Source organism: Patagioenas fasciata, chromosome 13, assembly GCF_037038585.1.
Source record: "Patagioenas fasciata isolate bPatFas1 chromosome 13, bPatFas1.hap1, whole genome shotgun sequence".
Lineage (NCBI taxonomy): Eukaryota > Metazoa > Chordata > Aves > Columbiformes > Columbidae > Patagioenas > Patagioenas fasciata.
The window spans coordinates 18,460,146-18,483,856 of record NC_092532.1 but is presented as its reverse complement, the minus strand read 5'-3'; the positions used below and the strand labels follow the sequence as shown (position 1 = coordinate 18,483,856).

At 39.2% G+C, this 23,711-nt stretch overlaps 1 protein-coding gene and 1 long non-coding RNA gene across 6 annotated transcripts in view; one reads left to right on the top strand and one right to left on the bottom strand.

Moving 5' to 3' along the window:
• LOC139829036 (uncharacterized) overlaps positions 1–23,711 on the top strand; it is a 249,759-nt gene that overhangs the window by 1,706 nt on the left and 224,342 nt on the right. The window lies entirely within an intron of this gene.
• ZNF507 (zinc finger protein 507) lies at positions 232–22,217 on the bottom strand. 4 transcript variants are annotated; one of them, XM_065848399.2, is made up of 7 exons: positions 22,128–22,217; positions 17,352–19,483; positions 16,081–16,186; positions 10,114–10,228; positions 7,260–7,364; positions 4,338–4,472; positions 232–4,205 (listed from the first exon to the last, which is right to left on the bottom strand). In XM_065848399.2, exons 2-7 carry the CDS (start codon positions 19,476–19,478, stop codon positions 3,848–3,850), a joined length of 2,946 nt encoding a protein of 981 aa, XP_065704471.1. In that variant the 5' UTR covers positions 19,479–19,483; positions 22,128–22,217; the 3' UTR covers positions 232–3,847. The 4 variants fall into 4 exon arrangements, with proteins under 4 accessions (XP_065704471.1, XP_065704473.1, XP_065704474.1 ...); XM_065848401.2 differs by having other exon boundaries at positions 22,014–22,132; XM_065848402.2 differs by lacking the exon at positions 7,260–7,364.

Genomic DNA, 23,711 nt, shown 5'->3' with positions numbered 1-23,711 from the left:
TTACAAGTATTTTTACTTAATAGTTTCATATTTCATTACTACAGTTACTTTTATAAAACTTGTACTAGCCGTATTAAAACTATAATAATGTGACACACGAGTGAGAAATGGCAGTAAAACATTTCAAATGCTTTTCAATCTAAACGCGTTACCATCTCTCTAAACACTGGTACAGTGTTTGAATTTTCCATATTCATATTTCATATGGGTCAAATAAAAGTGACTAAAGTGTTTAACAAAAAAAGTTTATTACCAAAATACAATATTAAAGTCAATACGTGACAAACTCCTGTAAAGCAAAATAAATTATTCTAACGTTGTACAGTATTTCAGAAGGTAGTTAAAGTAGTACTACAGACTTTGCTTCATAGTTCCAAACAGTCGTCTATCAGGAACACAATCCTAGAGAGAGCTTAAGGCATGCAGCTTAATGTGCTGGATAATTTTATAAAACGAAAGTCATCCTATTTAATAAGATACAGTATCAGAATTAACTGCAGTCTTTACATGTCAGTTTTCTAAATTTCTTATACTTTGGCTATAAAAGCAGTGCCATAGTGTTACAATACCTTTTCTTAAAAAAATACATGTACCCATGTCCATGAATATCAAATGCAAATGTAAACTTCTATTAAATATATCTTAACAAATGTTACTTTGAGCACCAACTGTACATTTTAAAAAATGATTAAATAAGTGCTTCTGAAAGAGGAAAATACAATAACTGACTGAATCCCACTCTTTTTCCAGGCCAAGCATAAACTGGAAAGATGAAATATGCACCTATTTATCAGTATAGTCTAGTATGAAGGAAGTTTTCTCTTTAGTAGAAGTATAGGCATTTAAAACAAAGCTGCAAGTTACAGTTCATATCACAGAATAAAATACAATTTAAACAAACAGGAAGGGAGCAGCCGATCATCTGACAGTTCTGTGATGCAAGATCTGAAAATATTTTAAAGCTTAAAGAAAGGGGAAGACTGCAGTATTGGTGACTTTGAAATGTGCTTAAAAACCCCCTTACATAACATGCAACCAAGCCAACCATACACTTTCTAAAGCAAATAACCTGAGGAATAATTTCGCTTTCAGAAAAATTAAGCCTGTAATTACTTCACACGCAGAACTTCTGATGAAGTCCATGGGAATCATGAGTGGGTAACTCCTGGCAAGCACCATGGAGACAGTTAACAAAAATCGCTGTGCATATGGGGAAGAATTATTTGTTGGCATTTGTTAGGACTGATAACGGTTTGTTAGAGGCAACTGGCTTTCTACTATTTTATAGGAGCACATGACCAAAAATAAAAAAGCAACAGGATGGCAAAGAACAACCGTGAATAGACACATCCTGCTTAGGAATCCCATTACAACGGCTCCTGGTGCATTGTACTTAATGCCGCAAGTGAGACTTGCGCATACACCAAAACTGTCCATTTTGATTCAAGATCACTTGCTTTTTATGTCTTGGTTCACTGCCATCTCCTTCTTAGCTTATGAATGCAAGTTTCTTAACTTTTTATCTTTCACTAGCTGAGCAACTTCAAAATAATTATCCCTTTACACAAAAATAACTATGTGGCAAAATATTGTTTCTGTGAATACTGATGGGTAGTTTAGCATTACTACAGATATATTTTTATCTCTAAGCTTTTCAACAAATGGGATCTCTAAAGCAGAAACTTTAGATCTATTCCAGATAATGTATTATTTTCGCACGAATTCTATATTGAAGGTAAAATAAGCCAGTGTGAATATCCAATTAAAAGTTTACTATCTCTAACTGAATTGGAGAGCATGTAAATAAACCATGTTTTTCAAATATAAAATCCATCTGTAGGGATACGAAAAATAACTGAAAAGAAAGTCTACTTACTTCACATATGTATTTAAAACACCTCAAATATCTGAAACAAAAATGCTTTGACATTCTATCCTGACCAATTTTTATAGCAAAATGCATACTTTCTGCTCTTTCATTTGTAATCAAAAAAATAGATATTTAACCCCCCAAAACAAGTCAAATTGAGGATATTACTTGAAAAAAATATCATCAAATGTACTTGTAATCTTAGTGCCTTTACCACGGCCTTCAGGTTTTATGTTGTTTCATAAATTTGTACCAAGCCTTGTTGTAGTGCGATAGACTGTACACTACGTATGCCACCATCTTAGATTTACAGTTGTAGCTTATTTCTGCGAGCAGAAACGTATAAACAGGAAGTAACCACAAAATACTATTTTCCTATGAGTAAGTAGTTTTTTTAAGTAATGAGCTACTAAAAATCAGGTAACTGCATCCCCATGCCAGGAACCAGGCATGCTTCATTAAAAGCAAAAATACATGACCAAACTAGAAAGTTTAAATCTGGCTGCTCAGGGGCTGCTTTGGACATGCAACTACTTGATTGATGCATTTGAAACAATTTAAGTAGCCCACTTTATAAATAACCTAAACAAAGTTGCCAGGTAATTAGCCAATACGATAATATCCTAAACAGATACATCAATGAAAATCTTCTACTCCAAACTGCTGTAACTTAAAAAAATCAACCAACCAACCAAAAAATACCCAGCACTGTAGTTTTAGCAGCTAAAGGCTTTAAAAGGGAGAGATTTCTATGTGTTTCTTTGAAAAACAAAGCAATCCCTAATTCCCTTTATGAATCCATATTATATGCACTAGTAACATTTATTCTACAAGTGACTGGATACAGTTTTTGCTGAAAATATTCTTTGCTTTTTGTTTTAATATGATTTTCTACAGGAAGGTTCCTCTGTCTTTCACTGAATTACTTCTACAGTTACAGCTCTGACAGCCAAATGGGAAATTTAGACAGCAAGTGGGATTTCCAAGAGCTCCAAAGCGTTTCTCAAAATCCTACATTGTGCTCACCTACATCTTTAGGAATCTACATGGGCTTAATCTACATCTCTTTGTGGCAATTATTGTTAATATCTTGTTCTTATTAAAAACATCACTCATACATACTGCAAAGTAATCACCACAAATGAAAAGTGACATAAGACAAGCTTTTTTTTTTTTTTAAATAGTTCTGCTGAATGCATCAAGCAAACCATTAAGAAACAGCAGGTCATTATTATAAAGGATTTTTTACACATTATCAATTTAAAATATAGCAATTTTTTAGTTAGGACCCAATCAGACAAGTAGTTATTAGCAAAATGGTTCTAGGGGCCTCAGCTCCCGCTGCTCTAAATCGCTAGAAAGGATAGCAGTCTTTGTTGAAGGACGACTTGGAGTTTGTAAGGCCTTAAAAACAGATTGGGAAAACCGAAATGCCTGTGTGTGCATGCAAGCACGCATGTGCCCTCACCCACAGCCCTCTCCCTGCTTTCCAGAATCCTGGCAGCAGATTTTATGAGATCACACTGTAAAATCTGTATCTGGTCTGTTGCTGGTTTCAAAAAGGAAGGTGAAAAGTTCTTTGCTGAAATACTTGGAAAATAACAGAGGGAAGAAGCAAAAAGCTTTTCAATTGATACAAAGCTTTCATACCTTTGGGTTTTAACGTACTGTACTAATGCATTGTTACTGACTAGTACCTGACAACAGAAAAGACAACCCAACAATCCTACGTTCTTGGCACCATAGAGAGAAATAACAGGTAAAAGGGGATCGTTCTATTCCCCATTTCTTATATTTATCTCTTAAATGATTCATCGGTCCCTGGCTAAAATATTGTACTCCTACTGAAAGAAGGACTCAGGATGGGAAATCAAGTTTTGCTTGTAATTCTTCTCTTTAGCAAGTTTCTCAGGCAAAAAACAGCAAAGAAAGAAAACATTTACTCTAGGAAACCCTCTCATTAACTTACTGCTTCACCTAGTTTATGCTCTGAGTCGTGCTGTGGTCCTTATTTAGGATGATGTTTATGATTTCACCCTCATGTTCTTTCATATGATCCAGCAGGTTTTCTTTGTTGGTAGACTCAAAACCACAAATGCAGCAGCAGAAGAGAAGAACACAGTATTCTGTGCCAAGATGGGGTAGAGCGGAGTTCTTATCTAAACTGCATGAGGTATTCATCAAGTTAGGTTTTTCATTTTCATCAGAACCTGAAATTTCATTCGTAGTCTGGTTAATAGACTCTGTAAAAGACACCAAGTTGTCTGAACTTGCTAGTACTGCACTTTCATCTGTTTTTTCTAATACGGTTTTGTCAGGAAGCTGTCCTTGAAACCTGAAATAATAATAAAAACCGAAAAAATATCAAAAGGTACAGCTGTTGCTTTCGACAGGAACTTTATTTTGGATCAGAGGTGGGTCCTTTGAAATCTCTAGAAGATAGGGCTGGAAGGTAAATCAGACATACCTGCTGCTTTGTGAAATTGCATCATTAATAGCCTTGTTCACTTGTTCATAGTTATAGTTTTGGTCACTTGCATGTTTCCACATGTGGGACTTGAGGGATGGAGGATGGCTACACACATATCCACAGAGAGAACACCTAGGGAAAAAGTGGAGAAGGAAAAAAGAGAAACGTTTTGAATTTAAATTTTACTAGTAATTGATTAGTTTTTCCAAAGGGCTGAGTAAACAGAGAGATACTGAAAAGGAGAACCACGAATTGACAGGTTTCATAACTCAGGCAAGTTAGTTTGCAAAGTTTCATTCTGAATTGTATGACTATTTTCAGGGTCTGAGAATTTTTAAGTCTGGTTTTTTCCGACTTCTTAAATGAATTAAAATCTTATCTGTTTGGCCTGCTAAAACTGTTTCAATACTGCAAAAACGCAATAGTTCTGATGGCTGCAGAAACACGGAGTCCATCAGTGTGGTATGTGGTGGGCAGGGAGCGAGCTCTCTTTGCCATTGCTCTGAACCAAGCAGGAGCTGTGTAATTAGCACTGATAATTTTAATTGAATGAAAAAAGCGTTTCCTGGTGTAGCATGTATTGGTTTATTTAAGGATCACAGAGCTGTTGAAGTTGGAAAGGACCTTGAAGAATAAATCCTATTTACATGGAGATGTAGTGTATACTTAAGGACACAACTCAAGACTGATCAAATCCCATAGGACTTTTTCCATATATGAACATACAACAAAGGAGTTTTTTAACAAGTGTTTTCTAAGATGATAAATTAGTCATCTCAGCGTGAAGGAGATGAGTGACACTGCATCACATCACTCCAGAGCAGAAGAGTACTCATGGTAAAGGCATCGTAGCTCCTTGTCTTTTGGACAAGGAAACTACTTTACTTAGCGACCTGCTACTTTGGAAGTCTTCAGTTTCTCAAATCACATGGAAAAGGCCAGGATCAAATTTTTCTAGAAACTGGAGGTGACCTATTCTAGTAAATTATAGCTAGGAATGCATCTCAGTCCATCTCATTCCTCAGTGCGAGTAAGATGTTTTCTGCTCAAGCAATGTGATCCTGATATGCTACACTGGTCTGTTAAAATGACTATGATACTACTAAGTTTTTGTAAATTTTTCAGAAATAGACCTGGAAACACGTATAGGCCTATGTCAAACAGTGTTACAAGCTACAGTTCAGTAAGGTTTTACCATTTCCCTTAATGGCACTAGGATATAGTCCTTAATGCCTTGTAAATAATCATATACAGGAAACTATTTCTGCTCAGTAGAAGATGGTGGAGAATAGCACAAATCTCACAAGTTAGGTGAAGGCATGGTACGGTACCTTGCTTATGTAGCAAGATAATTCTGTCCTGCTGAGGAACAACAGGCATGTCCTTCTAACTCACTTTTCTCTATTATTTGATTTGAAATGTACTGTCTTATTTTTTTCCTTCCAGTTTGAAGGCTAGTAAAGAAAGCAGATGCTTTCAAATATAGGCAAGTTCACTTTGAGGTTGAGAATGTTAATATTTCTAGTAAGGCTGTTGCAAAACAATGTTGTCATTAAAAATAACGTAAAGCAGACCTTATAGTTAATTAACAGATAAAATTAGGCCAAAATTATTTTCTTTTACATAATACAGAGATCAACAAATAACCTTAATTCCATTCTATTTACACAGGTATTCCACTAGTCATCTTATACGCATGATTTTTCTGCGGCACTATCACCGCTTGGTCAGTGGGTTGGTAACACAGTGAATGAAGTAACAGTTCAGTGTTTGTTTTTTGTCCCCTTTTAATTGCAGTCTCGTTTTTTGAAGTACATTGGTTTACTCAGGTGATTTACTGATCAGATTTACTTTGCTGAGAATAATATCACAAGCCAAATGTTGGCGACTGCTTTAGACACAGAAACTCAACAGCTTTTAGCCTGATGCGCTACACTTACAATCATATAGTTAATATATAGTTACATTATATGCAAGGCATTCCCAGAGAAACAAAATTATTTTACCATTGAGTTTAGTAGTAGAATCTTTTCAACTCTACAGCATGATTTGCCCTACTGGTTGGCCTACGTTGAATTATTGAACTTTACTGTTCAAGTGCATTTTGGGGAAAAATGCAGTGGTAAGCCTCCGAAGTTGTAGAAGCAGATTTTATCAAGAAGAAACTCATATGTGAATATGCTTTATTTGGATTTTTCCTATTGCCTTTAAAATCTTCCACTAACAAAAGTTCAGTATATTCCTGATTTTCTTTCCTTCCCCAGCTTCTATTTTTTGTTGCAAATTAGTAGCAAACAGTTGCACGTATTTGTGCCAACTTTCTCATATATATATGTATGTATAAACCCCACATATTTATGGACATACTACAAAGGACACAACTCACTTAAACATAATGACTGTTCGTACCAGTTCTTAACTAGGGCAGTGTGATGCCAATCTGGATTCTCACTAATATGTATATACAAAAGGCTGTGCCTAGACTAGGACATTAAACAAAGCCAGAGAACATTCCTGAGTACTGGAATTTAACAGTCTACAATGTTAAATGTTAGAAGCCTCCTGGGCATGATTTTGGCACATGCATTCTCCTGAACAATTCCAGGCAGGTTTTGGTAATTAACATGATCCAGAGTCTACTTGCAATAGACAGTATATATGCAACCACCCCATTCTGGAAAGAAAAAGCTGAATACTGTACCAGTGGCAGGTCATGGCCATGTTTAACAAGCTAGCACAAACATTACCTGGGAATGCCACATCAAATCCCTTTCTCTCTCTCAAAAAAAAAAAAAAAAGTCACTGAAACAAAGAATTAATCTAGGAGGGAAAAGAATAGAATCTGAACTCTGCTTTCTAGCTTAGCATAATAAAATCGCTACTATCACAGCTTTTTGCCAAATTAGAACTGTTACATACTTGTACTGTTCCATTAGCTGCACTGCCTGATGCTCCTGGGGGTGGCGCCTCATATGGCATTTCAAGCTATTCATATTTGTGGTGGCGAAGTCGCATACTCGACATCTAAAGAGACAACAAGAAGTAAACTAATCTGACAATTAACTGCTAATACTATTCCAGAAACAAAAACCTAAGAGAAAGCAAAGGTAACTAGAAAGACTACAGCTGAAGACTCTCAATATTTACAGAAGTCCAAGTGATGAAGTTTTCGGCCTTGAGAATCTTTTGCAGCCCAAAAAAGCCTTCATCTTTGAGCAAGAATCATGAGGTATATGGACTACGTTCTTTCCTGACATCTGTCCTGCACACCTCTACTGAAGCTGGTGAGCGTCACAAAGCATAAGGGAGCTGTGGATGCGATTGAGCGGGTGCAGCCCTGATGCAGATTTCTTAGCTGTTTTGCAAGGGCAGATTATGACCCTAAAAGCTATAGGGGACACAGTGTACTTAGAAGTGAGTCTTGTTCCTCAAGAAGATGTGTTCTACTTAATGCATTTTAAAATAAAATGTCAAAGTTTCAAACCATTATGCTTCTGTCACAATACCTCTGTATACAAATACATAAAACAGTCTGGATCTAGATTTAGATCTCTGGACTTAGATCTCAAAGTATTAGACAAAACACTATGCTACTCATAAATAACAATATCACACAAGCTTCCTCTATAAAATATTTTTAAACAAAAGCTGTCAAGCTCAGCTAAAACTCTGTGTCTTTATTAGGACTTCAGTTGCTTTTTTTTTTTTTAAATGGTACAATGTCCAGTATTTACTAAGTCTGGTCTATAGCGTGAAACAGTTGGAGACTGCAGGATACTTGACATTACTTCCTTTATTTTTGAAAGGACTTACCTGTGCAGTATTAGAATCCAGAAGGTACTGAATCTGCAAAAATGCATAATTGGAGGCTCTACAGTTTAATTTCCAGCATTTTTTGTCAAACAACAACAACAAAAATGTTTATGGTTATAAAACTGGCAGCAATACAGCAGGTTGCTGTGTCATACTATGAAAGGCTTGAGGAATACGTGTTTCAGAAGCAGAGAGGTTCTCCTTCCCCTCTACTCTGCCCTGGTGAGACCACACCTGGAATATTGTGTCCAGTTCTGGGCCCCTCAGTTCCAGAAGGACAGGGAACTGCTGGAGAGAGTCCAGCGCAGGGCAACAAAGATGCTGAAGGGAGGGGAGCATCTCCCGTGTGAGGAAAGGCTGAGGGAGCTGGGGCTCTTCAGCTTGGAGAAGCGGAGACTGCGGGGTGACCTCATTAATGTTTACAGATATCTAAAGGGTGAGTGTCAGGAGGATGGAGCCAGGCTCTGCTCGGTGACAACCAATGATAGGACAAGGGGTAATGGGTTCAAACTGGAACACAAGAGGTTCCACTTAAATTTGAGAAGAAACTTCTTCATGGTGAGGGCGGCAGAGCCTGGCCCAGGCTGCCCAGGGGGGTTGTGGAGTCTCCTTCTCTGCAGACATTCAAACCCGCCTGGACACCTTCCTGTGGAACCTCAGCTGGGTGTTCCTGCTCCATGGGGGGATTGCACTGGATGAGCTTTCCAGGTCCCTTCCAACCCCTGATATTCTGTGATTCTGTGAAATACTATAAATACTGGATCTTTATGGTTTTTGGCTGTGGTTTAAGTATCGTACCAGGCCTGCAGATGTGTCTACAGGGTTTATGAAAAAATAAGAAGAAAAGCAAGCCAAATCAGTAGGCTTAAATTTAGAATGCAGCAGTCTGTATCACCAATGGAAAATTTTCAAGGGTTCCCAAATCCAACAGGCTGGATAACACCAATCCAGAAAACTACCATATACAAGACACTCTACAGTATCTGCTGTTCCAACCCCACTAAATAACAAATAACAACAACAGGGATGACTCTGAGGAGAAAAAAACCCAAACTATTTGTATTCCACATTTGCTCTCTGGGCAAACGTGTTGCAATTTTTTGCTAGTGTTATGGGATATCATTACAATGCATAAATCAAAACACAACATAGCTTCTTGGTTTGTTTAACCAAAAGAGAACTCAGCAATTTAAGGTGTTGAGTTTCCAGAATTCGTATTAAAAAGGTAGACATATATTAGCTAAAAAATGCCATTAACTCAGGTCTATTTTCCAGCCACTAGAGAGGGACAAAGATCCACACTGAATAAGCATAGATGGAATTTGCAGGAATTTATACAGCAACCAATAGACAAACGCATGATTTATTTTTCTGCTGGGGACCTGAGCTATAGTATTACATGTGATTTTAGATATCAAAGTCCATATATAAATCAATATAACAGCTGTGTAGAAAAGTTATAAAATCTGATCCTAGGTGAGAGTGTTAATACCGTTTGAAACGTTTGAAAAAGATGACAGGACTGGTGACAAGATAAAGGGGGGAATTTTGCCACACTCTGTAGAAGCCAATGTGCAAAGGAACAACATGACAATGGAGAACACTTTGCAATAAAGCAAATCCAAAATGAACTTAGGTGTGCAAGGAGTTCAAGAAATATGTTATTGGTCAAAGTTCAGTTTTACAATGTAATTATTTCTCTTTCCACATCTGAATGCTTCAAACTGAAGATAAGCAGTAGACTGCTCTAGTGAAAGATGCATCCAGGAAAAATTATCAAATCTTAATTACATAGTCTGAATCAACCAGCAAGGGTGGCTCCTTCAAATTTGCAGTAAAATTAGGTAATTGCAATTCTTTAGCAATATCTTCAAAATTCGATAAGCAATTAAGTAACCCTTTTAGTGAAAACAAGTAAACCAAGCATGTGGCATTAGCCAGTAATAACTGAGACACTTACCTATATGGCTTATCGGAGTTATGAATTCGTCTGTGGTTTCGTACACCAACGTAAGTTGTGCTGGTATAGTCACATACATCACATCTATACAGTTTCTGAACCGAAGTCTTATTTCCTATATGGAACGAAATCCATTATTTTAGAGAGTTGCATTCAGCATTGTAAGAAGTTCTCAGATGACAATTTCAGCACAATTGAATTATGAAACATGAATTAACATTATTTCTCTCTATGTGGACACTTCCCTTCTTCCTGCAGCTGGGTTAAAATCCTGTGTTACAGCGAAAGGTCACAAAATGTGGAAACCGCTGAACCCCTGAATCAAACCAAAGGAAAAGATGGGCATTGAGAAAGGACAAGTTTCCAATGGCAAACACGGAAAAACAAAAGGCCTCCCAAAGTACCTAAAGCCTCTTTATCATCCACATATGCTCACACTTTCAGAAGGATCTGAAATGATTAAAAAATAGATACTGACCAGATGTGTTAAGAAATAATTTGGAACTTCTCCAAATTACTAAAAAGCAATTGTAGCAAAAATAATTTTTTTTCCTTTCCAGAATGAAAGAGAATCTTGAAAAAAATAATGGTTGCAGAGACAAAGGCTAATGACTAATTTAACATGGGAAAATGTGTGCCCACAAGTGCAGTTTGAGTATTTTTGAGATGTGTCTAGACTTGAACAGCCCTATTCCTGCTCCCTCATTGAATAATGGAACTGCTTTGGGTTAAAATATTAACATTTGGGGAGAGGGATGGTATTTCTTGTGTAGGTCACTTTCCCATTCCAGCCCACCATGCAGCCTTCATGCGCTCCCCAAATGCGAGAACGGCAGAAACACGAAGGAACACCCAGGTTGCAGCTGTTTAAATCAGCGCTACTGCCAAAAGAAACATCAAACTAAAATCAAAGGGTTTTCTTTCTGCATCCAAGCTCTTCACTAGCCTAAGTCATTGGATTTTTTTTACCCCCAAGTACAAGTAAGGTGCTCAAATTGATTTTATCTTTACACCAAATTCCTATTAGCTGGCTGAACAGTCAAGCCATTACTCTCAGTTATGTAAATGGGCTTTGAAGAAACTCCGATAGAGATCCTTGGAGAATTTCCGTGGTGGCTAAAGATCACTACTAAAGTACATCCCCAAACCAAAATAAATATACAATTCAATAAATAAGGTGTGGGTGACAAAGTCAAGCTCAAATCTTGCAAGAACAGACTTCAGAAACTCATGCTCATATGAGGCACATATCCAGCACAAACAAATAATTAGTTTGTGTTTGAAGGGGTTTACTACTAGTAGGATCCACCAGAAGATCATAGGTGGGACAGAAAAAGTTGTATTAGCTGCATGGGTTTTAGTAGATAGTGCCTTAGGAACTCTGATCATATGAGCAGGTGATCTGCTTCCCAGGCCTCCCAGCTCCTCCCCAAACCAAAAATAACTCCCCTCCCTAGAAAGTATAAGTTCTGATGTCCCAAATGGGAATTGTGAATCCTGAAGAATTCTATGAAAGGCTTGTCAAGGGCACTGACGGTCCGTGTCAAAGTGAGAGGAGGGTTTCCACTGTTCACCCTGCACAGTTTGAAAAGACAGCCGAGCCTGACATTTGAAAAAATGACTCCAAAAAGATGGAAAGCAGACACATCTCTGCTTAGGTCCAAATACCATGAACCTCTTTCCAGTTTGGAGTAAGAAAAACTCAGTGAACCTCTCTCCTTTATCACTTCCTACATTTTTAGCTAAAGAAGGGAGGAATGAGACAAACAGATTGAATTCAGGAGGACCTGTACAGTTTATCTTGTAAAGAGAAGTTCCATCTCCTAAGTCCAAAATACTGAAGAGATTTTGTAAAGATAATTTTGTTCTGGAGTTTCCTCTTGATTATGCTGGATTCCAATAATCCAGACTGAATCTTTTCATTATCAAAGCAGTAATTAACAATCTTTATGGTAAAACTCTTCTAAGCAGACACTGCAGAATAAACCAGTAGCACGAGTCATCCAAAATGGAAATTCAACTTTTCACTTTGATATTTTCTTTTCCCACAGGTGGGCACTGAATTAAGTAAAAAAGAAGTTATAGATCTATTCTTCTGATACAGTCACACAGCTAACTGAAACAGTCAGTGACAATCACCACTAATTAAACTTTCACTCCAAAATCCAGCACTTCTGGTTCAAGATGCAAAGCAATTAGATAGGGCTGATAATCCCAGAGGGTTATTCTGAAGAATACACAATATTATACGTTAAATAAAATAGCAATCTGAATACAAAGACAGCCTGAAATAAAATTTGAACAAATCTGTGTGTACCAAGATAGCAGGAAAAATATTTTATATTTTTTACTTTAAAACATGACAGAGCACTCACTCTTGTAGCATTCTTATAAAAATAATATGGAAGTAATATATACCATGAATTCTTTGTGAGTCAGCTTTAAAGCAGAATATATCAGAGTTCTTCCTTTACATTTTTTTTTCTTTAATGTAAATTATCAAAACAATCTTAATTATATGCTTGGAGACTTTGGAATTTATATTTCTACGATGATTCTTTTATGTATGTACATTTATGCGGAAGATCTCAAATGAATACAAAGACACTGGGCTGCAGATCCATGGGAGAAGAGGGGTTGTGTGAAGGTTGAGCTATTGCATCCTCTACTTGAATGGCTTCTCCATCTTAAATTCTGCAGCTTTAGAATAAACTGCTTCCAAATGTATTTTCTGTTACGAATTGGGTATTTTATTGGGCAGGCAGCCTAAAACAAACAATATCTAATGAGATTTTTAAAGCATTATGCAAACATATTATCTACTGCATAGTTATAAGTATCTAACCACCCAGTAGCACACATGTAGGAGCAACTACTTATACCAATCACTACTTTATATTTATTCCTTCAATAAATGCACATAAATTATAATAAATCACATACTCTCTGGCTGCAGCGAAACAGCAGTTGTGTCCCCCACCCTCTCCAACAGCTTCTGTCTTCTGGGTTTGGGGCCTTTTTTGCTTTCTGGATGGAGGACACCAGTTCTCTTTAAAGTGAACGTGGAAATGACAGATCTTTGTTCTGGCGCAGTAACAGGTGCTCCTGTAATGCTGCTGATTACCCTATTCCTTCATTATTAGACATTTACAATCTGATCACATCCAGTGTCATAATGCTCCCTTTTAATTTATTGTACAACCATGATGAATAAAGAGACTTTTAGGACTAACTCTTTCATAAACAAGAAATGAAACTGTTCCAGCTCAGGCATCTTTCACATAAACAGATGCTATGCCATAAACTCCTTTGTTTTGTGTCGCTTTATAGGGATGACATCTGTTTGACAAGGGATTGTTGTACTGCAGTGGTATTGCAATTTGATTATAAATTGATTCTGAAATAATTTAAGCATTCCACAGTATGAGTTAATAAAAGTTTAAAAGGAGAACTGTTTGCATTCAAGCCACATTGCTGAATTGCATGTGGGGTAAACAATCAATTAAAGCGTGTGGCTGCAGCACTTTTATAAGATAATAATGAGCAAAAAGATATCTAAAAAAATCTGAAGTAATTAAATTGAAAGCAGTCAGTTTGCTTGAACAGAGGCTCCTCTTTCATGGAAGTTACATTACAAGATGAGGATATAAACCCTAAAACCACCTTATTAAAACACACTGGTTTTAAAAGCAGACAGGCATCTTGATTTTCAGTCACCTAAAAAGGGTGTTAGCTCAAAAGGTACAGTATTCCCCAAAATCTGACATGTTTCAGACGTTGCAAGTTAGTTATTCCTGTATCATGACATCTTCAAAAATCTTGGTTTAAAACAAAGGAACCATTCTAATAACTAATAGTCCAAGTTGTGGTCACAGATGTTTGTAACCAGCTAAACTAACAATATTTTGTTTCCTATCACTTCCATCACAACATTAATGCTATTTCTTTTGAAAGCAAACAAAACCAAACCTACTTAACAGGGACCATTCCCACTACCACCAGGCTCTCCCCAGCCTGTCTTCTCTCACCCCAACCTCAGACAGGTATCTCAGGCATTCTGTAGCACTAAAGATCACTGTCCTGAATTGAAATGCCTTTGGCAACGATGGGGGCAAAAGGAGTTAGGAAGGGTCATTTTACCTGAAGGTGATGAAGTAATTAGCTTTCACATTTCTAACTTGTATACTGAAAGCCAGAAAAAGAGGCAGCATGAGCTGATAGCAGTGAAGAATCACACAGAATCACAGAATGTTAGGGATTGGAAGGGACCTGGAAAGCTCATCCAGTGCAATCCCCCCATGGAGCAGGAACACCCAGCTGAGGTTCCACAGGAAGGTGTCCAGGCGGGTTTGAATGTCTGCAGAGAAGGAGACTCCACAACCTCCCTGGGCAGCCTGGGCCAGGCTCTGCCACCCTCACTGAGAAGTTTCTTCTCAAAGTGGAACCTCTTGTGTTCCAGTTTGAACCCATTGCCCCTTGTCCTATCACTGGCTGTCACCCAGAAGAGCCTGGCTCCATCCTCCTGACACTCACCCTTTAGATATCTGTAAACATGAATGAGGTCACCCCTCAGGCTCCTCTTCTCCAAGCTAAAGAGCCCCAGCTCCCTCAGCCTTTCCTCACACGGGAGATGCTCCACTCCCCTCACCATCTTTGTTGCCCTGCACTGGACTCTCTCCAGCAGTTCCCTGTCCTTCTGGAACTGAGAGGCCCAGAACTGGACATAATATTCCAGATGTGGTCTCACCAGGGCAGAGTAGAGGGGAGTTAAGAGTTAAGGATCTCACTTTATTCTGACACGTACCATGTTGCTTTGGACAAATCATTAATGCTTCAAGGTGTCCAGCCTGGCTCACGCTGGTTAGAACCATTTTCACAAGTAGCTGCATTAATTTCAATGATTACTTTCACACTCACTGTGTTCAGCTGCAGAGGTGAGAGTAGAACCCAGAAATTCCAACTGCAATCTAAGTATCATTATTGTGCACATTTTGCTATCTTAAACCAACAAGAGACCACAGTCAGGACAGAAAAGAGCAATGCACACAAAACGGAAATACTTCAGCCAACAAGTTTTCAGAGGTGATAAAATTAACAGCATTTTTCCACAGTGCTCTAAAATTGCAAAATACTAATAATTACTGTGTTGCCTTCAGAAGATAAATGCTGTAAATATTTTCAGGAACTTTAAGTCACCAGAGAAGAGGATCCGTTAAAGGTGCAATAATAAATATTGGGCCTCCAGGATACTCAAAGGATTTTAAGACCGCATTTTATCCTAAACTTCAAAATCTGGCTATTTTCCCCCTATTTTGCTAACTGAACACATCAAGGGTTTAGGTCTTGTTGTTGTTTTTAAAACAAACACTATTAAATTATAAGCAGATACACAGTTAAGCAAACATCCAGAAAATGAATACCTACTGTTACCTTGGCAACCGTCACAAATACAGGTTGCATTTTTAGAATACTTTGTATTTGACTCTCTAGAGCTAAACCAAATGACTCATTTTGGACATTACCATAATTATACAGGAATTTCTACACACAGAATGGATGGTATTGTATGTATATGCTGACAGCAACCTACATGACCACAGTGAGTTTAAAAGAAGCTTGCTTTTTTTTTACTGTAGGCAATTTGGAAAACACTGTAGCTGCTGAAAGAAGGAGAAGAAGATTGTTTTCCCTTAAAAATTCAGAGTAATACTCCATACCAGTTGTTTTTCTTAAGAAGAAGTACAAGGTCAAATTACAGGGGCTAAAAATGTCCTACCTACCACTAAATGTCAGTAAGGTTTCTCAAAACCGACCATGGTAAGTTTTGCACACTGAAAGAGAACATTATGAACAGGCATGAAAACATTACAGCACAAGATCTTAAAACCAGTTTTACACAAATATAGCAAGAAGAAGTAATGCTATGAGTGACTTTTTCTTACTTCAAGTACTAAATATAAATAGTACCTTCTCTTTCATCTGCTTCACTGGAAACTATTAGTTTGTTAGATGTAGCTGTCGAAAAGATATCTGGAAGGCTGTGTTGTTCTCTTTCATGATTTCGCAGTTGGCTCTGAAAAAACAATTTCCCCTGTTTAAATATACACCACAAACACACACTACATATTGCAATCATTTGTGACATTGTTACTCAAGTTTTAATGACAACCGTTATAAAACATATTTTAACATATACACAGATTATATACAGGCAATTTTACCAGAAACAAAACAAAGTAAATAATTTAATTAATAACATAAAGGATTGATAAGAGTGACTGAGAGGATTATATGATTTGTGTTTATTTGGAAAAAATACTTCCTTCTTTGCCCTTTCCCATAGACAAGAGGTAAACAGTTCTTTCTCCAGAATTATACTCCAAAACCAATATTAAACTAGAAGTTAGAGGATGGCTTGTGTGAAAATTGACTCAAATTTCATATCGCCTAGTGACTTAAGAATATGTTATTCCTGTTTCTACTTGTGTGGGGAGGAGAGGGGAGAGCCTTTTGCTACCCACCCTGTACGTTTTTTCAAACTAGGGCTGAACAACAGTAAATATGGGAAAATTTGCGCTACTGTTGCCTTCGAGAGTTTCAGTTGTACAGCTACATACTGATGTTATCTATTCTATATTCCTGAGTACTGGACTGAGTACATAGGAACAACCTCATCAGAATTAATGCTTAAAACTGTGATTATAAAAATGGCAGAAGTACATTATTCTGCTCTGGTGTGTAACATTTCAGATCTAAGTTCTACAGAACACCCAGACCAACAGAACAACACAAGAAAAAATAATTTCTGCTTCAAAGAGTCTCATGTTACCCCCAATTGCCAGGATTTCTTCTGCATACACTTACAACTAACAGGCATATTTGAGCATTCTTCTGAAGTTTTGACTATTAAGTTCTCTGACACTTCCATTTCTTCCAGTAGCTGCTACACGTGGGCAGAAAACCAACATGATATTAACACGTCCATAGGACAGTTCTCAGAAAAATAACTGATGTGAGAAAGCAAGTTTATTTCGGTGGGTAAAGCAGAATAATTATAGTTGAATTGTATATGCAGAAAGTGCTGCTGCCAATAATCCCCGATAGTAATGACAATGAAGCCAGGGTGTCAGACTGAACTGAGTTAGAAAGAGGCATCACCAGTTATTAAAAAAGTAGCAATATATATAGATATATTTAAATATGTAGCTGTTTTTGACATGCACAGGAAAGAACTTTACCTTATAATGAAAGGATTCTTCACATTGTTTGCACTGATACATTCTTGTTTTGCAGTGGTTGATCATGTGGCTCTCTAAATCCTTGCTGTTGTCAGCAATGTGTTCACAGATAGGACACTGGTATGGCTGCCGCTGCCGATGGACTCTCAGGTGTTGTTTTATGTACCCCTTATTACCGCTGCTGTAATGGCAGAGGCGGCAGCGGTAGGGTCGATCTACATTAGGTATATATTCTACTAGGTTACTTCCAGGAATATTTGCATCATTTGCATTTTGGCATTGTGCGTTGTCTTGTAATTCTTTCAAGATGTCATCATCAGAAGCATTCTGATCTGTCCTCTCCTTCAGTTTTTCAATGACAGTGAGCAGCGACATACTGATGCCCATTTTAATTGGTGCTTCTGATAACCCTGGCCTTTCTTTCTGTATCTCTACTATTGCACATTCAGTTTGGTTTAAGCCACTAAACTCCTCTGAAGGATTCTTAAGTGAGGATATGGTTTTCGAATGAGCCATGCATGGGCCATCAGCTTCTCCCTGCCCTGCACCTGCACCCACAGCATCTTCCCCAGGCAGAGTCCTGAAGCCAGACCCTGTTAGTTCTGCAGCTCTGATGGGCATTGTAACAAGAGCTTCTGCAGCTAATGAGTGTAGCCGTAAAGACTCTGAATTTGTCCTTCTTCGAACAGGAGGTGCATTTTCATCAGTTGTTATGTTTTTATTAGGGCTTAACTCGTTATCTTTCTTCTCGGCATTATTCCATCCTATTATTACTTCCTGCATTTCATCTGAACAATAAACTTCATCAGGTTCTTCACAGGCAACACGGGACTCCTCCAAGATTAAGTTTTTTTCTGTTTCAATGTCAGTGTTCATCAAGAAAGGCTTTGGTAAGACACTTTCTTCAGCACCTGGCAAACGCTCTACTATTACATTAACGTGACCCTTTTTATTTGGACTACAATTAATGATTTTCTGTGCTGATGAAAGCAGGCTATCAGCTATCATATTATCCTGTTCTGTATCGGATACAGTCTCCTCTAAAACCTCTGTAGCAGGAGAATGCACTACAGACTGATTTAACATCTCTTCCTCTTTGACATTTATTCCTGCTGGCAATTTGCATGGTAGTTGCTCAGAATTGCAAATCTGAAGCTGAAGAGAAGGCTCACTATGGATATCAAGTTCATTGTTTTCCAAAGAAAGAACAACTGTATCCACGCTATGAGGTGTTTGAGTTACAACTGTCTCTGACAAGTTGGTAGTTTCATTTTCTTCCTCAAAGATAGGATAGGAGCAATCAACCTCACCCGCGTGCTTCCAGGCATGTGTTTTCAACATCCTTTGCTGACCACAGGTGTACCGACAAATTAAACACCGGTACATGCCATACTGCTCATAAGTATACCATTTTCTCCTACCCATCTCAGGCATATGACTAGACTGAGTTATATCTTTACATTCCAGATTTCCTGTCTGATCAGTTCCTGATTTGACACTTCCTTCCACTGGCCCTTGCAAAAATGAACTTGCCACATTTACACATTGCTGCACTTCTGTCTGGATGCTATTTTTGCCATCATTCTCGTGGCAATTTTGGAAGTGGGATTCAAGTTCTTCTTGGCTTTTAGACGCAAAATGACATTCTGAGCACATTAATATAACTTCATTTTTCTGCCCATGTTGTTTTATATGCTCTTGTAGTGTTAAGAGAGAAGGTGACAGAAACTTACACAGACTACACTGGTAGCATGTCACCTTTTTTTTGCTTGGTGGAAGACATTCAGTCACAAAATAATCTGCTTGTATCTCTTCAGTCTTTTTCGTAGCAATAACAGATAGCTCGATCGCTTTAGCTGGAATTTCACAAAGATCGTCTGCGTCAAAGGACTGTGCAGAACCATTACTATGGGAACGTTTTTTCCCTATTAAAAGGCATCTTTGTGACTTCTCATTTTCAACTATTTTGCTGAGTTTCTGGATAACATGGATTAGTGGATCAGTTTTACATTTTCTCTGATCTTCACTGTTCTGCAGTGCTGGGCCAATGACTGTTTCAGAAATCAGCACAGCTTCCTGCTCCCCAATATTTGGCATCAATACCGCAACGCTGCTTCCTTCTTCCATAATATCTAGGAGAAACGGTTTTATAGAATATTAAAATATATAGATGCACAGTAATAAAAATACAACCCAGTACTATTTAGATTTCTCCCTCCACTAAATGTGGAAGCCTAATGCCACTAACTTTATAAAAACTGTGGTATGGCTATATAAGTAGCCAAAGCACATGACAATTTGCAACAACATCATTTACAAAACTAAGTTGTTTTGTTTTGTTTTCCTTGAAATGTTAGGAAAACAAAGTAATTCTGGTATTTACTTGCGTTAGTCATATTGCTATGGCTATATTAAAGACCATTCAAGTGTCAAATCATACTTCTCATTATAAATGTCATTTTTGAGAAAAGCTACTAATTGTAGCTTTTTCTACAATTCCTTAATTGTAGGGAAAATAAACTGGTACTAAAATTATAAAGAGTAATTTTTTTCTGTTTTGAGGGAAAGCTAAAGGCAATAACTATTTCCACTTCCTTTAACCACATCTAACCATAAACCACAGGCAGTTATGTGGTACTGATGGAGGTTAAATTAGAAACCGATTTGTACAAATTCACATTAAAACATACTTTGTGATGTGGTCAAATGTGAGGGGTGGAGGAGCTGGACAGAAAAGTCTTACAGTGAAAGTTACTTCTGAAAAAATGTCTAAAAATAGCCTCTTCAAGTTCCACTATATATACACATATGTATGTTATACACAATATGTGTTTTTATATAATATATATAACATTTAGAACATAAAGAGATGCCAGATATTTATCTTTTCAGTCATCCTTGAAAATGTGTTCTGAGTTCTTTCATGTGGACTTTTGAAAGGTATACAGGCTAAACCCTCAGCTATTTAAGACCTTACACCTTTAGTTGGATCTGTCTAAGCAGACTGAAAATGATGAATACTGCACTGCAATAGTAGATCAATTATAGGAAACAGAAATTAAAAATTAAATATATTTAAAACAAAGAAATGTCATCTTACGTACGAGTATACCAAATGGCCTGCTTATTCAATTCAAATTCAGTATTGTCTTAACACGAATCAATGTATGTTTCCAGAGTTACTATTAAACTGAAACATGCAAGCATTTACCTTTTTAAATATAAAACAGGAGATGTCTCTATGTGCATATTTTGCTTCAATTTCTATTATCTGGCACAGTATATTGAATGACTACCTATGTGGGTAAGAAAAATTATGCCCCTTTCATGCGATATCTCCAATTATATATTAACTTAAAAGAAGCTTAAGGTTATTATTTGAAAATCATCCTATTTAGGAATACAAACTTTGCTGTTTGTTCCATACCAGCTGTAATACGTTTTACAACCATTATGGAAAGTAAATGAATGTGCTTCTTTGCCTGAAAGCAGATTTAACATTAATTAAGTGCTCAAAGGCATAATGTTTACTTGAAATATTTTCAAATTGAGAACGAGTTAAGGAAACTTATAAGCACATGGTGCTCCTCAGTGCTTTTAAAACTTTCTAAGTAAATGCTAAATAGGCAAATATTTCCCCTACTTTTTTTCATCTGAAAGCACCATGGAAAACTAAGAGGAAAGATCCTAGATGGACCATAAAAGAAATGCACTTCCACATACTACTGCTGTGTCACAAATGAAAATACAGAGAGTTCCTCCAGATGTACTGATTTCAGATGCTTGTAGCTGATGTAAGTTATCAGATGTGTCACTATGGTGTATACGTGTTATGTCATTCTCTGATTAGAGTAAGTTTGATGCTTACTGCTGCAGACTTTGGTTTTTAGAGGGATGATAAGAGCTGTACACAAATATCTGGATTTTAATGACTATAGCGCTTATCACTAAGAGCAAAGATGATTCAGTCTCCCACGACATAAAAACTTCACGCTGCCAAAGGCCTGTGCCAGCACGTACCCTTCACCCAGCCCATCCGGTAACTGAAATGCGGGGTCTAGGATGACAAAAGGGCCCGGAGGGGAAGATCCGCGCCGCTGGTGTCAAACCCCCACCCGCCAGCCCGGCAGAGCCGGGGCGAGCTGCCCCGGGGCCAGGAAAAGCCAAGCACCGCTTTGCACAAGAGCCGAACGCGAAGCGGCTCCCGAGGGCAGGAAACTCCACCAGCGGCTGCCCGGCGCTGCCAACTGCGGCCCCCGGGCACTGCAGCTCGGGGACGTCTGCCCGCGGGTCCGCAACCCCCGCCCGCGGCGCCTCGGCGCCTCCGCGCCTCCTCCGCGCTCCCCGCCGGCCGCACCTGCCGCCGCTCCCCGCCCGGCCTCCGCTTTATAACGCGCAGGTGCCGCAGGCGCGGCCCTCGAGCAGCGGGCCCAGCGCCGCCGGCTGGGCGAGAAGCACTGACCGGCGCTCGGGCTGCCGAGCCGCGAGAAGCCGGGGAGACGGTGAGGTGAGTAAGGTGCAAGGCAGGGGAGGAAGGCGGCCGCGGTACGGGCCGCCCCGGGGAAGGCTCCGCCGGGAGCCGCAGCCGCCCGCGGCTCCGCACATGGGCTGCGGCGCGCCGCCCGGGGGCCTGCCCGCCCGCCGCCGCGCCTGGCGCCCTACCTGCCGCTGGCCGCCACCGCCCGGCCGCCGCCGCCGCCCGTTCGCCCCGCGGCGTCCGGGACCCGCCCGGCGTTTCACCGGGGTTTTAATGAAGAAAAAGAGTTTTTTCCTCACCTCCGGCCACCGCTTCAAGATGGCGACGATGGAGACCGTATCACGTGATCGGCGGGCTCGGGTCAGGTGACTGGCGGGTGGACGCTGCCACCGCGCCGCCGACTTCTCGCCGTTGCCACGGAGACGCGCGCGGGCCCCGCCATGGCCGCCGCGTCCCCGCTCGGTACCGCAGAGCTGCGCACACCGGGCGGTGGGGCTGTCCCGCTGCCACCGGCCCCGCGCCTCCGCGCTGCCTCGCCCCAGAAGGCGGGAAGGAGCCGAGTGGCGGTGCGGTTGTGCCGGCTCCACGCACCGCTGCCTCTTCCTGAGGCGATGCTGGTGTCACTGTGTCCGTCGATCCGTGCACGAACTTAAATGTCCGCTCAGCAGAGACCCAACAACAGCGCGCAGCCGCTCCTGCTGGCCCAGCGCGGCCGAGGGGGTGATTTTATTCAAATGACGGGTGGTACCTCGCAGGTCCTGCGGTTCCTGACCCCCCGGCTCCTGCTCTTGTCAGTCAGAACTTTGTCCGTGCTGCAGTATCCAGCACAATGCGCTTCAAGAAACAGTGTAGTATCCCCAAAGGTGTTCTTTTTCAGCACAGTTTTCAAACACCTGTAGTAAATACGTACAGAATGTCAGTGGCATTAGTTTTACATTAAACATTATGAACTGAATTTAAAAGAGTAATACATAATCTGCAAACACCAAGTGAATTTGGAGCTACATCAGCAAAGATGCTATCTTGAAGTAAATACATGCAAAGTATACACACTTTTGTGTGTGCTTTTGAAGTAAGAGAAATCTACATATAGTAACTTGCCTATGAGGCATCTGTTTATTCTTTGTGGCCTGAGTCTTAAATTCTTTTCAGTCATCAAGGTTAATGATCAGGCTTATTTTCATTAATGACTTGTAGAGCAATGACTCATAGAGTTGTCAATAAAAAGTTCAGTTTAGCCCATGAGTTTTCTACACTTTTGTGCCTGCCTGTTCAAAACCACTACAAAGGCTTTATAATTTTCACATTATTATAATGTATTATAGTGTATTATGTAAGTGGGGTCCCTGAATCCCCTGCTTTGTAGCTCTATGTACAGCAGAGGTGGATCTTGCATGGAGCACTGTTTGGAATGGAAGCCTTGGCTTGTACCCTTCGAGGTGAACGGTGAGCAAGAGTACTGTGTGAGCACTTTGGCACTTCATGGAGTAAGCTTTTTTCTTTGATATTTCACCTAAGTTTTAGGTCTTGTCAGCCTGGAGGTGGCCTTTACCTATCATGAGGTAGATCCACCATAAAAAAGTGACATTTGAAGTAGCATTGCAAGACTGTTGGCAACTAAGAATTTTTCTGTCATTTATAAAGACTAACTGCAGCACGTGAGCCTGGACTGGGTTTTCTCATTCTTTTCGGATGACAGAATCTGTTTCATATTTTATCTGCTGTTCTGTTTCTGGGAAAAAAAAAGTGCAGAGTGCAAAAATACAGTTGATTATCACGTGAAAAATCAAGTTTTGGGAGTTTCTCAGTTAGAAAATGGTGGAAGAGTTTGCATATATTTATGTACTTCCATATGTATTGGCTACTTTGATTTATCAGGCTGG